Source organism: Beta vulgaris, chromosome 7 (genome assembly GCF_026745355.1).
Source record: "Beta vulgaris subsp. vulgaris cultivar EL10 chromosome 7, EL10.2, whole genome shotgun sequence".
Lineage (NCBI taxonomy): Eukaryota > Viridiplantae > Streptophyta > Magnoliopsida > Caryophyllales > Amaranthaceae > Beta > Beta vulgaris.
Genome location: NC_079208.1, coordinates 50,649,942 through 50,674,503, shown reverse-complemented (window position 1 = coordinate 50,674,503; position 24,562 = coordinate 50,649,942). Strand labels below are relative to the sequence as shown.

The window sequence follows — 24,562 nt, the reverse complement described above, 5'->3', positions numbered from 1 at the left end:
TCGCCATCATTCGGTCTTCCACAGCTTTCAGCGTCGAATCTCACAAATTTGGTAACAATAACTCTCTCTTCTCCTGAGGATTATTTATTGTGGAAAACCCAAATTACTTGTCTATTACTTTCCCATAATCTGCTTGGTATGGTTGATGGTTCTGCCATAATTCCTCATGCAACTGTTCTTGATGAACATGGTGTTTCTATTCCTAATAGTCAATTCTATGAATATTTGCGTATTGATCAACAAGTTAAATCCTGGATTTTTGCCACCCTATCACGTGATGCATTTGTGGATGTTCATGATTTACGTACCTCTGTGGATATTTGGACTCGATTACAATCTAGATTTATGCATGCTAGTATGGTCAGATCAATGGAATTAAAGAGTCGGTTAACTCGTATTAAAAAGACTGCTTCCCAGACCGTGGATGGATATTTACGTGAGATTAAGGTGATTGTTGATTCCCTTGCTGCTATTCAATGTCCTGTGTCGAACCAGGATTTAGTACAGTATACCCTTTTTGGTTTAGATCGTGATTCTGAGTACGATCATATAGTTACTACCCTCCTGCATTATCCATTCCCAATTAGTTTTGATGATTTGCGTCCCAAGTTATTGCTGCATGAACAAAGATTGATAACTTCTAAGGATGGCTCTGATCCATCATCCCATCATGCATTATTTGTCGTTAAATCTACTGGTACTGGTTCAAATTTCTCCTCCTAGAATAATTCTGGAGGGAGAAATCGGGGAAGGAATAACAGAAACAGAGGTGGTAATAATAATCGTGGGGCAACAATGCTCGGAATAATAATGGTGGGAATGGTGGCAACAATAATAATCGTGGCCCTGGAGGAAACAACAACAACAATGGTAATCGGGGACGCTCAAATGGTATAAGTAAATTTTCTAACTTGTCATCTTATGGTATGCCTTACCTAGATTATATTACTAATAATTTGTCGTCTGCAGGGAGTAATTCATCAAATAGTAACAATGTTCCCTCTACCCCTACTTCCGATACATGTGGTTTGTGTTGGTTTCCAGGTTACCAAGCTGCCTACTGTCCCCAGCGTTTCAATCATAACTTTGTTTCATCTTCCTCAGAAAGTGTCACTCGAGCCTTAGCTGCACTGTCTGTTGGTGGTGAAGCTAATGACTCAGTCTGGTACCCGGATTTGGGAGCTGCTTCTCACATGACTCCTCAGGATGGTACGTTCTCTATTAAAACTCCTTATAATGGGTCTAGTTCTGTTGTAGTTGGTAATGGTACCTTACTCCCAATTAAAAGTGGTAGGCGTGTCGCGCACCTAACAAAAATAAATAACCTAAATAATCCTCCTAATTATGTAGTAGGGTAAGTCAGGGTCGATCCCACAGAGAGAAAGTTGTTCTATGATTAGTCCTTAAATAAAGGTAAGACTAAAGGAGATTATTAATATCAAGAATAATGGTCGAATTAACTATACTAATCAATATATAAATGAAAGATTCTACAGTTAAGTATCCCCACTAGCACGAAATAATTCAAAATAATTTCTACCCCAAACTAATAAATTAAATGTTCACAAGGAAAAGTACACCCTATAAAGTACCATAAACCTCTCCCGAGTATCTATGGCTTCTCTAATATGCATTCAAGCCTACTCCCGTGGAATCATGCAAATTAAAGACATTAAACATGGCACTTTAACTTCCTAACAATCCATTCTACCTACTCCCGTGGAGAACTTCATGTCCTTAATTGAAATACTCAAATCCGTCAAAATCCAACTCCCGTTGTGATCAAGACAATGGAATCATAACAATACTAGTTATCCCTAATCTAGTATTGGAATATGCACAATCAATTAAGCAAGAACAATTAATATGAGAATTTAAAGAAACAATCATGAATTAAATCATACTAGGGTTTAACTTAACCATAGATAAAAGAAACTACTCTACCATGAGATAAATAATAAAATCTAAAACTATAAAAGAAAACATAATTAAAGAAATCAATGAAAGAAACTAATGAAACTCATAAATTAATGAAAAAGAATGAAACTAGGGTTTACATAAAAACTAGAGAGAAAAAGAAGAAGAGAGAAAACTAAAACCTAAACCTAGAGAAATAACGTGGGAGGGAGGAGGAGAGAGAAAGAATGAAAACCTATCTAAATAAATATTCAATAACCTAATATTACTTGGAAAGTAATTTACAAGATAAGGAAAATCTTAAATAAATCATTAGGATTTTTCGCCAAATGCAGCCTTTTATAATAGCGAGTTTGTTAATTGCAGCACTTTCATTTCAAACTCTCCAATTGCAGCCTATTAAATTGAATCTACATTTAAGTTGCAGCCCAATTTCGATTTGGGGCCAATAATGACGTCATGGTTAACCATGGTTAACCCTCCAACGGGAAATTTTTCCCAACCTCTTGAAAATCCCTCGATTTTTCCTTCTCTCTCCTCTGACCTCAGTTGCTCTCTCTCTCCTCTTTCTCCTCTTTGTCTCTCCTCTCTCTCCAGGACCACCATTTTCTCTCTCTTCTCTCTCCTCTCTCCTTTCATTCCCTTTCATTCTCAGATGTGTTACATTACTAATCCATGTTTCATTCCCATTTCATTCATTACATTACTAATCCACTTACTACAACCTTTGATAAAACCTTACATATTGCTAATACACTTAGATAATGAGCATTGGAAGCTCTTACAAATCATAACATTAACAATTCCCCCCATTACATCTCAAGTTAAAATGAAGTACCAAAACAACAATATGGGCAAAAGTGCACATATTACCCAAACCTCACATTTCAGTCCTGAACTGACCCTTGTCCTCTTCATCTTCAACATAATTTTTTCTGTGTCCTTCTTCCTTCCAAGTACAACTGATTCCATCGGCTTCCTCTTCAGCACCTCAACTTCATTGCTTAGTTGTCTCTTGTCTTCCATTAGTCCTAATATTACATATCTCTGCCGATCTGTTGGGTCTTCCTTATCAACCCACTTAAAGTACTTGCATCCCCTTGTGTTGGTGTCAGCATCAAAGTTTGGGCATGCATAAAACCTTCGCCCCGGATTGTCCTTAGTCTAAGCTCTCGTTTTTGAATGTACAACCCACAATTACACCTCTTACCCTTCTTAAACATAATTCCTGCCACATAAGTATCAAATCATGATTACAATTGTACTTATTTAAGTTTTGAAATCAAAAGCCCCAATTTTTGAGATCAACAAACCCTAATTGTTTCACCTAAAAAATTTGAAATAAAAATTCCTAAAAATCCCCAACCCAAAAAAAATGGGGAAAAACCAAGAATTTAGTTGTACTAACCTTGTCTTATGATGCGCAACACTCCAAATCAAATGAAAATGCACTGAATTGAAGGAGAGGAGAGAGAAAAACAATCTCAGATGTGTTAATAGTTGAGAGAAGAAACAGAGAGAAAAAACGAGGGAAATAAACTTAAGCAACTGAAGTTCAGAGGAGAGAGTGAGAAAAATCGAGGGTTTTTCAAGAGGTTGGGAAAAAATTCCCGTTGGAGGGTTAACCATGACGTCATTATTGTCCCCAAATCCAAATTGGGCTGCAACTTAAATGTAGATTCAATTTAAAAGGCTGCAATTGGAGAGTTTGAAATGAAAGTGCTGCAATTAACAAACTCGCTATTATAAAAGGCTGCATTTGGCGAAAAATCCAAATCATTAATACGCGGATTAGTGATCCGCGCGTACGCGTGGCATATTCCAGCAGAATCAGTGCAATCTTCCGAAAGACATAACTCCTTGACTAAAAGTCTCCTCGAGGCGTTCCACCTATCGTTGGAAAACTCTTCAAGTCTAGTTTCCAAATATGCTGGAATTACTCGATTCTAAGAATGAAATCAAAAGTTATGATCAGAAGAGTAGATATGACTCCTTTTTCACATTTCTTCTAATGATTTTCCGCTTCGTCTTCGCTCAAATTCGTACTATAAAATATCTATGACGATCCTTATGCATTGTAGCTTCCTTCCAAGTGTTCCTAATCCTCAAGCTTAATTAATCGTACTCCAAATATGTCCTCAATGCCTGAAATTCATCAAAAACAAGAAAACATACCGAATAGGAGTAGAAAAATATAACTTAAGAATATAATGCGTCAATGAACCTAAATATGAAACTAAATGCTCTAAAATGCAACCTAAATGCAACTAAAAACTATATATAAATATGACTTATCAAAAAGTACTGGTAATTTAACTTTAAAACTGCAAGTCGTCCCCTCCATTTATCATCTGTCTGTCATGTCCCTAATTTAAAACAAAATTTATTATCATTTAACAAGTTGTGTCATGAAAATGATTGTGTTGTGAGTTTTGATAAAAATTTCGTTTACGTTAAGGACTAGATAACGGGGGAAGTTCTGCTTCAGGGAACCAGTAAACAAGGTGTCTACCCTCTTCAGCCCAGCATTGTCCCTCCTGAGCCTTCCGTTCCTGCTTTCCTAGCCATTAAGGAGTCGGGTGATGTGTGGCATGCTCGCCTGGGTCATACATCTTCTAGCATTATAGGAAAATTATGTTCCAATAACTATATCACATGTACCTCTAAATTTCATGATGATTGTGTAGGCTGTAAGCTAGGAAAGATACATCGTTTATCTTTTGATTATGTTGAACATCTTTCTACATATCCATTATATAAAATTCATAGTGATCTTTGGCTATCTCCTATTTTGTCAAATCAATTATTTCGGTATTATGTTGTGTTTGTTGATGATTTTTCACGCTATTCCCGGATTTATCCATTACTTGGAAATCGGAAGTTTATTCAAAATTCCTTATGTTTCAAAAGATGGTTGAAAATCTTTTTAATTGCAAAATTAAAATATTTCAAAGTGATGGAGGAAGGGAATTTGACAATTCTCCTCTTCTTCAACATTTTTCTGACCATGGTATTATTTTTCAAAAATCTTGTCCCTACACTCCAGCTCAAAACGGTGTTGCAGAACGCAAACATCGTCATATCATTGAAATGGCTCGTACTATGATTATTCATTCTGAATTTCCTGCGGAATTTTGGGTTGATGCATCATATACTGCCACTTACACTATCAATAGATTACCCAGCTCGGTTTTAGGGGGTGTTTCCCCTTTTGAAAATTCATTTCATCGTCCTCCTTCCTATCAATTTTTGAAAACATTTGGATGTGAATGCTTTCCTTTGTTCCTGAACTCTACAAATCACAAACTGCAACCTAAATCTAAAACTTGTGTTTTTATTGGATATGCATTGGAATATAAAGGGTATCGATGTTTTGATCCTACTACCAAGAAAGTCTACACTAGTCGTCATGTCCTCTTTCATGAACATAAATTTCCATATCGTGCTTTGGTTGTTCCTGCGTCTCGTGAGCCATACACGTCTCCTAGTGTCTTGTCTGCTGACTGGCCTGTTACTAATGTCGCCCCTGACCGTCCCTCAATTCCCGTGTCTCGACCTGTGCTGTCCGCACCTCTAGCCCGCAGCCCCGCTGCTGTCTTCCCCGTCCCCCGAGTCGGCTCGCGTCGAGGACCCAGTAGTCGCTGGCTCTCCTCTTCTCCCTCTTGGCCTTAACGCCTCGGCTGCTGGGAGCCCAGCGTCTCCTGCCTCGGCTCGCTGGGCTATCCCCCCATCCCCTGCGTCTGTCGCTCCTTGTTCCCCTGCGTCTGCTGGCTCAAGTCCGAGTATCGTCGTGGCTGGTATGCCCTCCCCCCCCCAATGATTGTTCCACTTCGCCCACTTCCTCTTCTGCTCTGGGTAGTGTCAGTAATCGTCATCCCATGGTCACTCGTCTTAAAGATGGTGTGTCTAAGCCTCGTGTCTTAATGAACTTAAACACTGAAATTGTAGAGTCTGAACCTACTAATTTTAAACAAGCTTCTAAAGACTCACGTTGGCGTCAAGCTATGTTAGATGAATATAATGCTTTGATTAAAAATGACACATGGGAGTTGGTACCTCGCAACTATGATAAGAATTTACTTGGTTGTAAGTGGGTTTACAGGATTAAATATCATTCTGATGGTTCTGTGGAGCGGTTCAAAGCCAGACTTGTTGTTTTTGGCAATCACAGCAGGCAGGTATTGATTACTTTGAAACCTTTAGTCCTGTTGTTAAACCTACTACTGTTCGCTTGGTTCTTACTATTGTTGTTTCTCTTAAATGGTCTATTCGTCAGTTAGATGTCAAAAATGCTGTTTCTTCATGGTTTTCTAATGAAGAGGTTTATATGCGTCAACCTCCGGGTTTTATTCATCCATCTAAACCTACTCATATTTGTCGTCTTCGTAAGTCCATTTATGGCTTGAAACAAGCTCCTAGAGCTTGGTTTTCTCGGTTTAGCAATTTCTTTTATCTATTGGTTTCAAGTGCAGCAGTTGTGACACTTCTATGTTCACTCTAAATTCTGGTCATCTCATTATTCTTCTCTTATATGTTGATGACATTGTCCTTACTGGTAGTAGTCCTCCTCTTGTTGCCAAATTCATTTCTGTTCTTTCTTCTCAATTTGCTATGAAGGATTTAGGGGATCTTCATTACTTCTTAGGTGTGCAGGTTGTGCGTACTCCCTCTGGTTTATTTTTGTCTCAACATAAGTATGTTTCTGATTTACTCGTAAATTCCATCTTCATACTGTTAAACCAGTTACCACTCCTGTTGTCTCTACTTGATGGAGAACTTCTTGCTGATCCCACAGATTATCGTAGTATGGTTGGTGCATTGCAGTACTTAACTATGACTCGTCCTGATATTATTATGCTGTTAATATAGTGTCTCAGTTTATGCATGCTCCTCGTACTACTCACCTTCATGCTGTGAAAAGAATTTTCAGATGTCTGCAGGGAACTCTGGATTATGGACTTATTTATATAGCAGCAGCTCTCCTACTGTTGTTATTGCCTATTCTGATGCAGATTGGGCAGGATGTCCTGACACCGACGTTCTACTACTGGTATGCTGTTTTTCTTGGGAAGAATTTAATTTCCTGGCGTTCGAAAAAGCAACCTACTGTCTCCAATCCTCCACTGAAGCTGAATACAGGGCATTGCCTACACAGCTGCAGAAATATTTGGCTCAAGCAACTTCTTGCTGACATTGGCCATTTTCTCCTCGTCCTGTGATTGTCTATTGCGACAATGTCTCTGCTACTTATCTCACTGCTAATCCAGTTCATCATGATCGTAGCAAACATATCGATGTTGACTATCACTTTGTTCGAGAAATGGTTGCCAAGGGAGGTCTTATTGTTCGACATGTTCCTACTCAGTCTCAGGTTGCAGACATCTTTACTAAAGGCCTATCTACTGACTTATTTACTAAACATCGTGTTGTTTCACCCCGTAAAGATTCAGGGGGTGTATTGAATAATATTATATGTAAAGGGATAATATTATATTGTAAAGGGTAGAAGGGTACTTTCATAGTCATAGGTCTGTATTGTAAACACTATATATAATGAATGTCAGGTTAACCTACAATATAAAAATGAACCAAAGATCCTAGAGTTTAATAGTATGACTTTCTATCCCCCAATATGGAAGATCAATGTTTAAATCTTGGTGGAAGCATAATTTTAATGAAACGAAATTTGTGTATAGTGTCGTACATTGGTTGAATATATTGAATATTATATTTTCTTTTTGAAAAAGATACTATAATTTGTTTTTACATTAAGTTAGTTGTTAAAAGTAATAGTTTTATATATTTATTATTTCAATTTTTTTGAGAAAAAGTTTTATATATTTGATTTTTTAATTACAAAAATTAGTAAAAATGAATTAAATAATTATACAAAGTCGATCGAATGTAGAATTTATGGAGATATTGCGTATGATTAGAAATATTAACTACTTTTCATACTATTTGAACAATCCTATTTACTATGCTTACATGTAACATCATAGAAGGTTAAATATAGCTAGTAGTATCCAACATCTTCCATACATTACACTATATTTGTTTCCTTAAAAAATATAGAAAAAAAAGCGTTGAATAACAATTCTTGGGTTATTATAGGATAAGGTGGGGAAGGATTGACTCACCAGTCACCACCTCACCTTCCAGAAAATAGGTACAGGGGTTGATTCCTCATGCCAGCATTAGGAAGGCTTTCGGAGGGGAGGATAGGGTGGGCCTCGAGGGCTTGGTTGAGCTATGAGATTCGGTATAATATACTCCCTTCGTCCTCTATTAGTTTACCCGTATTTCTTTTAAGGGTGTCCCTTATTAGTTTACATTCAACTTTAATATAAAGTAATAGTTTCTCTTTCTTTCTATGACCCACAACATTATTTCTCCTAAAACTCTATGCAAAAGAAAGGGGTAAACTATTAGAGCTGATCAAAAAGTCTTGAACCGACTCGAATTTTGGGCAACTTTTAGCCCGGCCCGATTTTTTTCCTTTGGGATGGGCTTTGGATAAGCCAAAAATGACTTTTTAGTCTAATTTTTGTCTCGGCCCGATTTTACCCCAAATATCCCGCTTTTTTGGCCCGAAATGACAAGCGTTATGGCACAAATTTTTAGTCCGGATTTCGGCCTGTCCCATAATCACCTCTAATATATATATATATATATATATATATATATATATATATATATATATATATATATATATATATATATATATATATATATACTCCTCAATCTCGGAGCTTAACCTATACTACCTTCGTTTTTTAATAGTTAGGGTATGTTTGTATCAACTTATTTTGTCTTATTTTATCTTATCTTATCTTATCTTGTACTACTATTTTAAGTAAGTTGAACACAACAGGGTCTTACACTTTCATTTTTGACATTATTCACAAATTTTTCGTTCACTATAATTTGTGATTTATGGTTAAGAGAAAATATAATCATGTGGTATCTTGTTTGATTCGTCTCGATATGTACTTTTAGAATATCGAATTTTCATATTTTTTACAAATACAAAATTAAAGAGATAAAGGATCAAAGTAGTGCATACATATGCATGAAAAGTATAAGTGTAACTGTTAAAAAATAAAGGATGTAGTATTATATTAGCGTTATATTTTTATATTGATTATTGTTGGATAGAGAATATATGTAAAATATTCTTTCCTAATATATATTCTATGTAAATATTATCTTTATGATGTCATGCGCAAGTGTCCTTTGCGATGGGGGTAACAACCAAATAACGATCGAATTTTCCGTCACTGATGGTGCCTTTCATGACATATAAGCAAAGAGAAATCTAGTAGTTATTGACCTTTCAAAAATTATTAAAAGAAACGATCTAATTTAAATATAAAAGTAGACCTAGTAATAAATAGATAGACGGTCTAATTTTAATATAAAAGTGGACCTAGTAATTAAATGGATTAAACTAGCTAGTCACCAAATGAAATTAACACAGTCACTATTGAACTAATTCTCTTTTTAATATTGGACTTACTATTACCTAATTTTAATTTAAAAGTAGGATCTCTTACAAGACAAACTCTTGACCTTTAAAGACGGAATTTCTCATTGGAAACAATATAATTTCTTGTAGTGAAGTGTGTACCAAATGTCCTAGAATATAATATCTGTTTGGCAAGACCATGTCATAGGGTCAAAATTTCGCCCATATAATATTTTTTCATATATCAATTATACTCCCTCCGTCCCATAATATAGTGGTAGGATTTCCAAAAAAAAATTATTTAATATAGTGCTTTTTTGATACTTTTGTATTGAACTAGTTATTTATTTTCTTTTTCCTTTAAATGAAATCGAAAGGCAATAAATGTTCCTTGGAATGGTGTAAAGCAATAAATGGGGTCATATGTTTTAAGAGAAAAGTAGGGGTATTTTGAAAAATTTGTGTAGAAATTAAGGATAATTTAGTCCAAATAAATTGACAAAAAAGAAAATAGGCACAATATTTTGGAACACCAGAAAAGAATGTAAGCACTATATTATGGGACGGAGGGAGTATTTAATAATATAATGGAAAAATTAACGTGCACAAGCTAGAGCCTAGAGGATGAAGATCCTGAATGCTCAGTTCTATTGTTACTCTTGTTTGTTTTGGTTAACGTGGCATACTTAACATGAGTCATGCTAAAACGCTGGCAGCTATAGACATTTTTGTCTATAGCAATTAACCTTTTTTTGCTAACATCCATGTGTCAACATATAATTAGCACACATGTCACAATATTGTTTATCCAAAACAAATTACTTTTTGCAATTTCTAAACTTGTATATCTCAAGAAATATATTTTAGAAAAAATTAAAAAATATACCAATATTCATATATTTTTATTCTCTTAATAGTGATATCATGAAACCCAGTTATCTATTTTGTAGAGGGCCAATATTACACTATTAGAAAAGTGTAAATCATGTCATATTGATGTGATGATGTAATACAAATTTCTATTCAATAGGGCCGGGGCAAACACATATGAAATATTTCGCTATTTTTATATTACTGATTGAGACCATTTTATCTGAAATAAATCTTATTGGTAATTACTTTTCACTGAAGATTTCAGAAGTCGTAAGGTAGCAGAGCACATACTTCGTATGAGAAGAGTGGTCAAATTATGTTGTCAAAATATACTTTTTTCGTCTTATTTTATAGTTCATGTCTCATTTTGGGCACGAGAATTAAGAAACAATAATTATTATATACTTGTATTGGGAGTTGTTGTCTTTTTTGGAATTATTGTCATAAACAAATGAAAAATAAAGAAAACATTAAATACATTGGCATGTAAAAAAAATACTTAGGAGAGAAAGTAAAAAATGTTTTTTCATTATACTCAACCACTAAAAGTTGAGGACACTAAATGATGGTGTCGAAAATTCATGTGAAATGGTGAAGAAAGAGAGTAAACAGTGATGTTAAAAAATGGAAACAACAGAAATGAGAATAAGATTTTGAAACACTCAAATAAAATACAAGAATTATAAAATGAGACGGAGGAACTAGGAAGTATTAGTTATTATTAAAATTAGTCAAACCGAGGTCCCAGTGCTCTCAAGTACTGTATACAATTATGGACTACTATTATAGAGAAATGTATGCGCATCTTCCAGGAAGCAGCACTCAAGGTTTAGACGCTTAACATCACAGACTGTGACTAATCTTCAATCATAATCTGACTCATCCTCAGAAAGAAACGGATTTTGGACCCAATCATCTGGTACGCAGAATACTGAATATTATACTCCATATAGCTGATATTTCTCAGTTTCTCTGACCAATACTCGCCAAGAAGACGACATAAATTTGTAACAAAGTCAGCACTCAACATTCAGCATAAACAATACGGAGTATAATGTTGCATTGTTGTGCAAGCAGTAAGTTAATTGAATTAGAAAATGGCTAGTTATTTTGATACCCAAATGTCTTATTTTCAAACACATAATTTATTGGGATATTCTTGTAACTTATTTTGATGTGGGGTTACGGATTACCATTTTTTTATTGCACATTTAGATATATTTTTTTCTATATATTACTCCCTCCGTTTCCTAAAGATCTTCCCACTTAGTGTTCCTACAGATATCAAGGAAAATCAAGTTGTGTGGGGCATGGTGTGAGTAAAGTAGAAGAGAGAAAGGGGGTTAAAATAAATAAACAAATAAAAAGGGGTTAAAGTAGGAGAGAGAAATGGAGTAAAATTGAATTAATAATGTCATGGTGGACCATATGATAGTGACATGAGAGGGTAAATAGAGAAATTTGTTTTGCCAAATAAGGAATAAAGCAAAAGAGGGAAGATCTTTTGGAAACACCCTTAAACGGAAAGAGGGAAGATCTTTAGGAAACGGAGGGAGTATAATTGTATCATTCTCTGTCTTGAAAAGTTTTTTATATCAATTGCAGCAATTTTCCTTTCGAAAAGTTTCATATTACATCATTATCTTATTTGGTAATGAGTTTCTTTTTCATTATATTCTCACAATCTTATATCAGATGAATCCTTTTTTTTAACTCTCGCCATCTCTCAATCACATTGGATATTGAAATGTATGTCACTCCCATATAATACACTTATATAAAACCGTGTGATTAGTTGTAATAAATTTTGATAATGAACCAATGTTAATGTAATTTAGTTTTAAAAAAATCTAATTTCAATACCCCATGGCCATTGTAATGAAATTTCATCACAAAATATGAGTTTTCCTTTATAAATTTTAAATAACACACAATACTACATTTTCAAATGGTTATGGATGGCAATGAAAAATTAGGAAGAAAATGGATATTGGGAATGAGATAACATTACTATGAATAAGGACATAAGAAAAAAAAAATAGAATTGTATACTGCAATGCATCACCATTATCAACATTTATGACTATTAACAAGAGCCATAAGAGCATTGTCAGTTGCCCCTCATGATTTTTTGGATCAATTGCAACCATGATTTTTAGGTGACTTATTTTGGGTCATTGCATCACAAATTGCAAATTGTTTTATCAATTGATCTAAGTCATGGAGCAAGTCATGACATGAGGCCCACATGCACAATGTATAATTCAAACTTTATAATTGGAATATACTTCATCTGTTTCTAAATAAGGGCCTGTTCTCCCCAGCTTATTTTCAGTTCAGTTCAGTTCAGCTCTAATAAGTTCAGTTCAGTTCAGTTCAGCTCCAATAAGTTCAGTTCAGTTCAGTTCAGCTCCAATAAGTTCAGTTCAGTTCAGTTCAGTTCAGTTCAGTTCAGCTCTATTCTTTTATAACCATTTTGTTAAATATTATTATTATGTTGGTATAATTTATTTTACTAATTACTATTATTATTATTATTATTATTATTTAAATATATATCATTACTATTAAGTATTATTATTATTATTGTTGTTTCTATATATTTTTTTTATTGTAGCTTTACTTATTATTATTACTATTATTATTAGGAGGAACATGGTTTAGGTCAAAGCACAAATAAACCCACTTTTTTTAGCCCATAAACCAATCAAATCGCGTCAAGACGGTTTATTGTATATTTCGCGGTCCAACCCAATCATTATTTTTAGAGAAGGTATTGTGTCAGACTCGTCTGACACAATACAACTGGTCGGACCACTTCAATTAGAAGTATTTGGATTTCAGTTGGTCTTCATTTTTTTTCAGTTAGTTTCTAATTTTTTTCAGTTAGTTTCTAATTTTTTTCAGTTAGTCTTCATTTTTTTCCAGTTAGAGTATGGTGATGGAACATAAGGACGCAAACCCCTGTTTCTTCCCAGGGATGCCCAAAATATTCTTGTTGACAGCTCTTGGAAATCAAAATGCAAGGGAAAGCAACAGCAAGCAACCATTGCGTGGACCACAGATGAAGATCCACCAAGCAAAAGCCAAGAAACACGAATCTTCGCAATTTCACCACTACAAAGGGAAGCAAGAGCGGTGCTGAAAGCAATTCAAGATCTAGAATGGAGATGTGCAGACCTCTTAATCAAGACAGATTCTTTAGAGATAATTACCTCACTTAGAAATGAAAGAAGTTGCAACAAGGTTATCTCATCAATAATAAAGGAAATTAGGAATATAGCAAAAACCATTCTCTGCAAAATGAGCTTGAGCACATCATTCTTGTCTATTATGATTTATGAAGGAGATGGAACTGAATTGCTTTTGTACAGCTTGCAAAGTGTGATCTCCTGAGTTTGGCTCTTCGTTCTTGACTGACTTCCAACATCTTAGATGCTGCTTCATACTAGTTAATGGTTTTGCAAGTAAAATACTAATGCATATAACTGAATGAAAAAGATATTAGGTTAGTGTGGCAATATGGTAAGTGTTTCAGCTTTTAGTTTGTACTTGAGGTAATGGAAATACTGTTTCAGTTAATAACATTAGTGTTTCATCTAATACGATTGGGGTTTCAATTAATAGACTATTAGTTTCAGTTAATAGCATTAGAGTTTTAGTTAATGGGACTCAAAAAAATTTCAGTTGGTTTCAATTTTTTTCAGTTGGTTTCAATTTTTGTTCAGTTGGTCTGACACAATGGAATAAAGGAACCAACTGAAAGAATAAAAGAACCAACTGAAAGAATAAAATAATTAACTGAAAGAATAAGGTAACCAACTGAAAGAATAAACAAACCAACTAAAACAATAAACCAACCAACTGAAAGAATAGACCAACGAACTGAAAGAATAGACCAACGAACTGAAAGAATAGACCAACGAACTGAATGAATAATTCGACTAACTGAAAGAATACTTCGACTAACTGAAAAGAAAAATTCGACTAAATGAAAGAAAAATAAAACCAACTGAAAATATTCAACTCAAACAATAAACAAAAGAAATGAAAGAAACAACACCACCACCACAACCTACGTCGCCCTTCTTGTGAATGACCTTCTAATTACATATTTAAAGATGGGAGATTGATGTTTTATCACGCTTTACCATGTTGCAGGTAGGCCAAGAGCAGTTTACATTAACTGAAAAAATGGCAGATCTTAAAATATACTCCGAAGGTATGATGATTCTGCCATTTTAAAAGATAAACTGCTCAATCATCATCTTCAACTTAATTGATGTGCTTTATCACGCTGATTGCGTGGCATGACTGTCATACAAGAATCATCTTCATTACCATCAATCATCATCTTCAACTTATACTCATTCAACCGTGAATAGAATTCAAGATACAAAAATGCGCTCATTTCACATTCGCCGGAAAATGTTCCACGCCTTGCCGGAAATTATATATTGTGGATATTTATATTTGGCCTTTGATAAAAAATATGGTTAGTTTGAGTTTTGGGCTCAGCCCGTCTGACAGTAAGCATTGGTCAGACGGTCTGACCCAATACTTTCACTTATTTTTATTACAAAATATTTTTAAGTTATTAAATATAATTATTAAAATAGTAATATTAATTTACTTCTTAGATATTATTGTTATTATATATCATCGTCAAGTATTAATATATTAATACAAATAATATAAAATAATTATTATTAATTATCATTACTATCATTAATTATTATTATTATTAATTTATGATTATTAATATTATTTATTTATAACTATCATTTAAAAATATTCAAAATACTACTATTATTATTCATTATTATTACTTATCATTATAATTATTATTTAATATTCATATTATTATTGTTTAAATATTATTTATATATTTATTACATTCAATTTATTTCAATGTAATATAATTCAATTCAATTCAATTCAATTCAATTCAATTCAGTTCAGTTCAGTTCAGTTCAGTTCAGTTCAGTTCAGCTCTGATAAGTTCAGTTCAGTTCAGCTCCGATAAGTTCAGTTCAGTTCAGTTCAGCTTTGATAAGTTCAGTTCAGTTCAGTTCAGCTGTTTTATGCCGAAGAGAACAGGCCCTAAGTGCAACACTTCTTGTTTTCACGTTTGCCAATGCATTATTTTAACCGTTAATATCTTCAATTATCAATAAGTAAAAATTATAAAAAGTTGATATTAAAAAAATTCACATTCAGACGAATCTAACAAGATCCCACATGACTATGTTTTTCCTAAAATGTAAATCACCAAAGCTAATTAAAGTTTAAACTGTAAATAGTAAACACTATGCAAATGTTGCACTTATTTTGAAACGGAGGAAGTATATCTTAAAAACTATAAAGTAAAATAAATTGAACAAAACTACCAATGATTATAATATTTTGATATCTATAAATTGACATCAATTTTACTATATTATTACACACTTCTAAAATTATTTATTTTTTCTTTTAATTTTATATATTTGAGTTTTTATTTTGAAATAATATTATTTTCTCTAGTCATGAGGGATACATTTGTCAAATGGATCATGAGACATAATCAATTTTTATAAGTTGAAAGAGGGGGATGTCATATTTTTTACGTCATTGGTGGCCGTGCTCTAATAAAACAAAAAATATCTAAATTCTAGACATCTTAGTTTTTCACAGACTTATCTATCACCGTCTACTCCCTTAAAAAAATAGTACTTTGATTATAATTTATCTCAAGCGAAGTTATATATTACTTTCATTAAATGAATCTAATAATACTTTTTTTATAAGACATTATAACCCTGAACATCCAAAGAAACTCAAAGTTTTTTTTTAAGGGAAAAGAGAAATTTATTGAATGAAAATGTCACACAAATCAGATGCGTACAAGTCATCAGAAATAAAATCAGGGCAAACACCAAAATTGACCACGTAAAATGCAATTTGCTTGCCCACAGCCCCAAGCATTATATATTTATATAGCCTTCCTACGCACATGATTCAGAATTGACAAAGAAATTCATCAGGATCCAAGACGGGTCCACCCAACGCATGGCTCGCAGCCTCGCACCCTTAAATTTAAAATGATAATATTTATATTGTGCTACTGAGTTAAAAATATTTAACCAATTGGTTCTATCAGCGTATTTAGAGTTGGTAAAAAGTGGTACGACTTGATAACTAGATTCAAACCCAATACAAAGCTAGCAGGTTTTGGGTCAAGGTTTTCAACCTAGCATTTAAGTAAGCGGAAATTTGCCAAGAAATAAGAAGAAAAGTTGAAAGAATCAAGAAATTTCTTGAACTAAAACGAAGAAATTATTCTTCGCAAACTCAGAAATCAACAAGACAGATTAAAATAATTTAATCTACTCTGATACCATGAGAATTCTATAAAGTGTAGAGAGAGAAATCAGAGAGAGTTTCTCATTGAAGAAAATGAAATGTAATCAGTAAGTACAAGAGAGAGAAAACTATTTATATGAGAGTTTGTTATGATAGCAACTAACCAAACTAACATTACAACTTTATTACAATTGACTTATGCTATGTTTAGTTTACCTTATTTTTGCTTATTTCAGATCAGATTAGAAAAAATAAGTTCAGATCAGATTATGCTTATGTTTAAAAACTCATTATTACTATTAATACTATTATTATTGTTGTTGTTTTACTTATTAATTATTAATATTGATAATTATTATTAATCTCGTTGTTATTATTATAAATATCATTCTTATTATTATTTTAAGTTATTTTGTCGTTATTAAATAATAGAAAATTAAAAGCTACGTGTTAAGAACATAAGATTGGCGCAAAAGTAAGAAATATATAAAATATGATAGCTCAAATACATGACAACGAAACTACTAAGTTCGGATTACATTTCAAAATAAGCTAAGTGCAAGATACAAATTATAAATTTAGATCTGGTATACCTCTTCCTACCGAATTCTAAATCTCTCTAGCTATTTGAGGTTGCACCCTATTCATTTCTTTCTTGCGCAAGTCATTGAACATATCACAATCTGCTTTACTTGGTGCAATATTTTCGCTCCTTAAAAATGGGTATATCCAACTCATACAATCGGATGAAATTTTGGAGTGTGAATGCAGAAAAAATAATATCAATGTTCACAGAGCAAATGAGGGGGCTTGAGGTTGCATAGTGTGCAACGTAAAAGAGAAATTAGTAGTAGTACTTAGGTAAAGTTTCATAGTTGTTTGTATATCTTATTTTATTTTCTTTGAAAAAAAATGAGTTGAGTCTGCCGACTTCTCGAGTGTGAAATATTTTTTTAAGGGAAAGTGTGAAACATTTTAGAAGTGCGCGCTCTTATAAATTAATGACTTGGGATATAGAATCATTTTTAGTAATATTATTATGATTATGATTATGATTATGATTATGATTATAATTATTGTTGTTGTTATTATAATAATGATAATAATAATTATTATTAATAAAAGTTGTGTAAAAGTTGTGATAGAAATAAAGATAATAATAGTAAAACTATAAATAAGATCTTATAATATATTGCATAATAATGAATTACAAAGGTAATAATATAATAGTAATAATATAATAGTAATAATATATTTTATAAAAGATAAGATCTTGTAAATCAGATCAGAAAAAATAAGTTCAGATCAGATCAGAAAAAATAAATTTAGATCTGAAAATTTCAGGTGAACTAAACATAGCCTTATTCTATATGCAATAGTCTTCATAACAACTCTAAATGCACGTACATCAAAATTTCACCGGTGATCTCCTTTTAAAAAAAAATCACCGGTGAAGGAGGAATACAATCTTTTGTCTTACTTTTAATGTATTACTTATGTGTTAATGTTTCCTATTTGTTGTCATTATTATTATAGCGTACTACTTTATAATTGAAATCAATAGAAATTAATAACACACAAGTGGTATACAAAACGTGAAATAGAAAATCAAAGGAGGGAGTTAATTGTTCTGACTTATAAATTATAATTCAAACAAAGCAATAGTAGTCTAGTAGGTAGGTTCGGTTTGCTCTTATTAATAGGAATTTAGTCCCGCCTCTTTGACACCTAAAAGGCTAAAACACTTGATAACTCACACCTAAGTCATAGTAGTAATAACTAATGGAATTAAACAAAAAGGGTAAAATCTGAGCCATATACTCGTTGATTTACGCACGCAATGGAAGAGGAAGAACACATCGTATCATCATATCTTATCTGAGTACTTAATTTATTAAATCACTCCTAGAATAATATTTGGTGGGGAAGTTTGTCATATATGCCGTGTGGGGTCCATTTGAGAATTCCTTTTTCGGGTCATACAAATGAAAGTTTGCATCTTAGATACCTTTTCTGTCGACGTCGGCCTTTTAACATCTTTTTTGAGATTAAATAAAGTGGAACACTATTTTACTATTCATTTTTATTTTCCTTATAAAAAAACATTCTAGATTTTTCATCTTGGGTCTATTAAATGCGTTATGAGAGTATGTGACAGCAGTCAAAAGAAATTAAGACAACAAAAGGATAGAGATTAGAGGCTATAGAGAGTGGAAAAGCCAGGAAAGTGGAACCACCACCTTTTGTTTTTTCACTTCAAAAAAGGTACTATTACACTATTACTTAGTACTTGTTATTTTTTTTAATGATTATCTACGATTAATGTTTGATTGATCTATTTTTAAAGTATCATTACTGCTTAATTTCGTTTGTATTATTGAAAGAATTAATTTTGTTGCTTTTGATTGTGCTCATATCTTGGAATTTGGATCATTGTTTTATTTTATCTGATGTTGATGGATTGATGTAAATCATCAATTTTGTCAATTCCAAATTTAGTGGATTATGGGGACGTTTTGTTCCATCTCTAAGGATTTGGATCAATGGGAAACCCATCACACAGATAACCGCCAGTCAATGTCACCACTCACCACCACCATGTCCACCACAATCTCTTCTGAGAGCATAGAACAGGGACAGGGCCAGTGACCGGAATGGGGACAAAGACGAAGGCCAAGACGGGTACGGATACGGATACCGATACGGACATGGAGTTGGTGGTGGTGGAAATACTGACTGGCGGTGGTCTTTGTGGCGCGGCAACTCAAGAATGAAAGAACATGTCAAACATTAGTCTACCAGAAAATGAGAAAATAAAAAACAAAACATATTTTAGTTCCAAAGAATATTTGATTCTTTCAAAAAAAATAAAAAAAAAAACAATTTTTCTGTTTGTTTTATTGGTTCAAATATCTTTGAAAGGAGTTCGGATAGAGATCCTCACGGTGGAGTCTTATTAGATTTATCTTAATACTATCTCCGTTTCTTTTTAATTGTTACATTTACACTTTTCACGCATGCCGATGCACTACTTTGAGCCTTTATATCTCTAATTTTGTATTTGTAAAAAATATAAAAACTACATATTAATAAAATACATACTAATACGAATCTAACAAGATCCCACATGACTATGTTTTTATTCACGTATAAATCACAAACGAAGGTCAAAGTGCAATTTATAAATAGTGTAAAATGTCAAAGTGTAACAATTAAAAAGAAACGGAGGTACTATATAATTTTTGGAATCTTGTACAGGGTAAAGTTTGACTTTTTTACACACTCTAGATTTAACAAAAAATAGAGGTGGTATTAACCGTATAGGCCAAAAGATTGAAAGTGTGGGTCGCACCACCGCACTGCTTGTCCGTGGAAAGCTAGTTTAGAGGTGGTTCCCGATCCAGCGTTATTCGGGATGGTTATGGTCTTATGGGGAAGTTATTCTTGAACCATGCCACGCACCTGAGACACCTTCATATGTTGGATCCCTCATCCCTATACCGGATAATTAGAAAATATACCTTACAATCGTTAGTAAATTCTACATAGTATAATTAAATATTTCTCAACCAATCAAAATATTTTGAAGTAATTTTTTTCTTTTCATGAATCATAGGATAATTGTTTGATTGAATCCTTAACTTGCAAAACATCATTCAATTTAATGATTTTAATTAGAGAAAATAATACCATGGAGGTATATAATCCTATTCAAGTACTTTCGATTATCACATCCTTTTCCGTTATTTTCATCTGTAGGATGTTGCAAAAGATTCAAAATAAGGTTAAATAAGAACCTCGATAAGTAGATGAAAATTACGAAACGAATTGTGCAATATCGGATGTTTATATAGGGTTATTACCATAGTAAACCCCCCTATTCCCCAATATTATGAAGAAAGGAAGTAGAAGGAAATTTGTTACTTTTCAATGTTTGGTTCATTAAAAAAAAAATTAAGTGAAAGAAAATTGGAGGAATTGGAAAGAAAGACTCTTTAATAAAATTTCAGTTTCCTTCCCTCCCAAAAGTGGGGGAGTTTGGAAGGAAAGAGAAAATTTATACCAAACATGAAAAGTTCTCTTCCCTTCCTTTCTCTTCTCTTCCTTTCCTTTACTAAAAATGAACCAAACACACGGTAAGTTGAATGCTATTTTACAAATTGGGGTTAAATGGTATAATATCTCCTCCTTTTACTAGATACTTATACTTTAGGCTTTGGTTGTTAATCAGGTAACAAGACTTTCCATATCAAATCTGAAATGTTGATTTTAACATACTAGTATTGTACAGGAAATCTTCACTATGAATCCCTTTGCTGCTCTCTGGAACATTTTTAGGCTTCTGAAGATCTTACTCCAGGGAGGCCTTGGTGAGAGGAAACGAATTCTTGAGGGTATAACTAACTCTGTAAGAGCCAGGATAGAAGACACCCAAGTAGCATTATCTTGCATTCCTATTCAACAAAGCAAGAAGAGAAAGAGGCACGATGATCAACTTTTCTGGGTCACCAAGGGTCGCGAACTTGTGAAGGAAGCAAAAACATTGTTGGGACAAGTTATTGAAGCTTGTCCAGAGAAGAATGAAAGAGTTGAAGGAGAAAGCATCTTCTCCTCCCAAACATGGGAAAAGCTGGTGGTTATCAACAAATTAATTAATACATTGTCAGCACATGAGAAGGAGGCTGATGTGCTTTTCAGATGCGCGTTTTCTGACAAACAATCCCCAGATCATGGTAATATTATACCAGTCACAAATATTTTTGGCCAACAAGCTTTAGATGCTTTGGATCAACTTCAGGTTCTCTTAAGAAGTGATGAAATTGGAAGGATATATATTCATGGTATAGAAGGAATTGGTAAGACCTTTTTGATGAAGCACCTGCACAACTGTGTGCTAAAATGGGCTGAGCCTGAGAAGTTTGAGTTTGTCGTCTGGGTCACTATTCCTCGTCAATTCAGCATCGAGCGTGTGCAAGATGCTGTCGCTGCTGCACTGAAGTGTGATCTCCACAGTGATGATGACTTGAATGTAAGGGCAAAAACACTATCAGATATGCTTGCACGGCTTGGCAGTTTTGTGCTTTTCCTAGATAATGTCCCAGAAGCCCGTGTTTCAGACCTTGATCGGATAGGAATTTCAGTCCCTGCAGCAGGGAGTAAGAGCAAAGTAGTTATAACTACTAGGTTGACCTATGTTTCTGAAATGTTGGATAGTTTCGGAACTGTGAAACTTGATCGTCTCTCAGATGAAGAAGCGTGTGAGTTGCTTATGAATGAAGCTAGCCCCAGCGGTAGAATGAGATGTGACTCCATGCTTAATAGCATTCCTGGCTTACTTGCAAACCTGTGTCATGGTGTGCCACGCACGATTGTAGACATAGCTACTTGTATGCGTGGCATTGATGATCCTCGTGAATGGAAAAATGTATTATTTGAGCTTGGGAGAACTCCTATTTCAGGCGATATCAATAGAGCTTGATATATAACACCACAAATTGAAAATGTAGCAGTACAAGTTTATAGTCTTTGACTTATTGTTATAAAATGAGACCAGATTTTGCGGGCAAAATGTTGAGATAGAGGACTAAATTGAGGATTAGTTGTAAGTTTTAAATAATTGATGGTCTCATAACACAAGGTATTTAATTACTTGCAATGTTCAGTTGTAAATAACCACATGAATGAAAGAAGAGCTTCCAGTGATATTTCTGCAGTACACTAGTTGTTCTTTGCAAGTAGGTTACCAGGAAGTGGAGTGAAGTAGGAGCTTGTAGAAATTATTTCATAAATAATCTTTGTGTTGTTCTAAATCACAAAAGTTAATTGGAAAACTTTAATTGCCCACTTTGGGATGTCCAAACATTAGTAGCTAGATTTCATACTTAAAGCCTCTATCTCTTAACTCTTTTTATTCACTTTTTTCACTTATTTTTTCTTGTATGTTTTTAAAATTAAACTTGATGAACGATAAAAGAATGTTAAGTGAATTTATTTAAGATTTCTTATGTTGTATTATCATAGTTTTTTGTGTTAAATAAATCTCTTCACTCTGTTGATTGATTGAATTTTTCGTTTTGATGTAATATTTGATCACGTTTGTTAATTGATTGATAAGATATTTGATTGATGTAAAGGAGTTTGACTTTGTTTTTCCTTTTTTTTGGTAGTAGTCGGTTTATCAATGGGCAGCATAATAGAGATTTCTGTTTGGGGCTTTCCCCCCTCTTTTGCACAAAAGAAAAATTGCTATCAGAATATAATAAACTTTTAGTCTCTCGCAACCAAATTCTACTTCAGCTAATTTCTGATAGAATATAAAACCAATCTTAAGGCTCCAATATGAGGGGGCATAGTGATAGAATATAAAATCAATCTTGGAGCTCCAACATCTATTTAAGCTTTTAGTTGAGTTGGGGCCTGTTCTCTTCGGCATAAAACAGCTGAACTGAACTGAACTGAACTGAACTGAATTGAACTGAACTGAACTGATTGGAGCTGAACTGAACTGATTGGAGCTGAACTGAATTGAACTGAATTAAATTGAATTAAATTGAATGTAATAAATATATAAATAATATTTAAACAATAATAATATGAATATTAGATAATAATTATAATGATAAGTAATAATAATGAATAAGAATAAATAATAGTATTTTGGATATTTTTAAATGATAGTTATAAATAAATAATATTAATAATCATAAATTAATAATAATAATAATAATATTAATAATTAATGATAATGATAATAATTAATAATAATTATTTTATATTATTTGTATTAATATATTAATACTTGATGATGATGATTATATAATAACAATAATATCTAAGAAGTAAATTAATATTACTATTTTAATAATTAGATTTAATAATATAATAATATTTAGTAATTAAAAATAATGATTGGATTGGACGCGAAAATTGCATCATAAACCGTTTTGACGCGATTTGATTGGCTTATGGGCTAAAAAACGTGGGTTATTTGCGCTTTGACCTAAACCATGTTCCTCCTAATAATAATACTAATAATAATGAGTAAAGCTATAATAAACAAAATAATATATAGAAACAATAATAATAATAATAATACTTAATAGTAATGATATAAAAATAAATAATAATAATAATAATAATAATAATAATAATAATAATAAGAGTAATTAGTAAAAAAATTATACCAACATAATAATAATATTTAACAAAATGGTTATAAAAGAATGGAGCTGAACTGAACTGAGCTGAACTAAACTGAAATTATTGGTACTGAACTGAACTGAAAATAAGTTGGAGAGAACATGCCCTTAATCCCGACAAATTTTACTAATATTTCCAAATCATTCATGATTACAAGAGCCAAATATGAACTCGAGCCAATTAAACTATCTTTGAACAAGCATATATTCATATATCGATTAACTCTTACGTAATTCATTAATAATCACCTTTTTTTTTTTAAAGGCATTGAAGTCAAATAACCTTGATCAAATAAAAGTTGAGCATTAATTCAATTATAATTTTCCTCCAAAATAATATTTAGCCTGTAATATCAGAAAAACTCTCTTAAACACGCCTTAAAATCAGTAAATCAAAACAAAAGATCCAAAAACGGGTTTAATATGGCGAACAAACAAATTAATGGGAAAAAGGGGCAATAAATACGAACCTGATAAGCTCTGATTTATGCAAGAGATTGAAGAAAGTATCAGCAGCTGTTAAATCTATAATTTGGCACCTCCATTTTATACAATAAGGCAGTTCAATTAAAAATAATTCTTGTACAGGAAGTCATCTTCAAGTTTGAATAATTTAATTATGTCGGAGCCAATCTTTCAATTATAATAATAATGATAATTATAACTTGCGTATGATACAGGAAGATGCAGGCTGCTAAGGCAGAAGAAACCAAGAAGGAAGCAAGTCTTTGTTTTTACTTTTCTATTCTGAAATTATTAT

The 24,562-nt window shown here is 32.8% G+C and overlaps 2 protein-coding genes and 1 long non-coding RNA gene across 3 annotated transcripts in view; 2 read left to right on the top strand and 1 right to left on the bottom strand.

The window, feature by feature from the left end:
• The window catches only part of LOC104899637 (disease resistance protein At4g27190), an 80,118-nt gene extending 55,556 nt beyond the window's left edge, over positions 1-24,562 (bottom strand). The window contains exon 1 of the transcript XR_008967135.1: positions 24,273-24,562. The gene's annotated coding sequence lies outside the window, so the exon portion shown is untranslated. The remainder of the gene's footprint in view (positions 1-24,272) is intronic.
• Positions 737-4,566, top strand: LOC130589593 (uncharacterized). Its single transcript, XR_008967136.1, has 3 exons — positions 737-891; positions 970-1,209; positions 4,376-4,566. It is a non-coding gene; the product is annotated as an uncharacterized LOC130589593 (long non-coding RNA).
• Positions 18,430-22,756, top strand: LOC104899634 (probable disease resistance protein At4g27220). The gene is made up of 2 exons (XM_010686862.4): positions 18,430-18,868; positions 20,895-22,756. Exon 2 carries the CDS (start codon positions 20,907-20,909, stop codon positions 22,080-22,082), a length of 1,176 nt encoding a protein of 391 aa, XP_010685164.1. The 5' UTR covers positions 18,430-18,868; positions 20,895-20,906; the 3' UTR covers positions 22,083-22,756.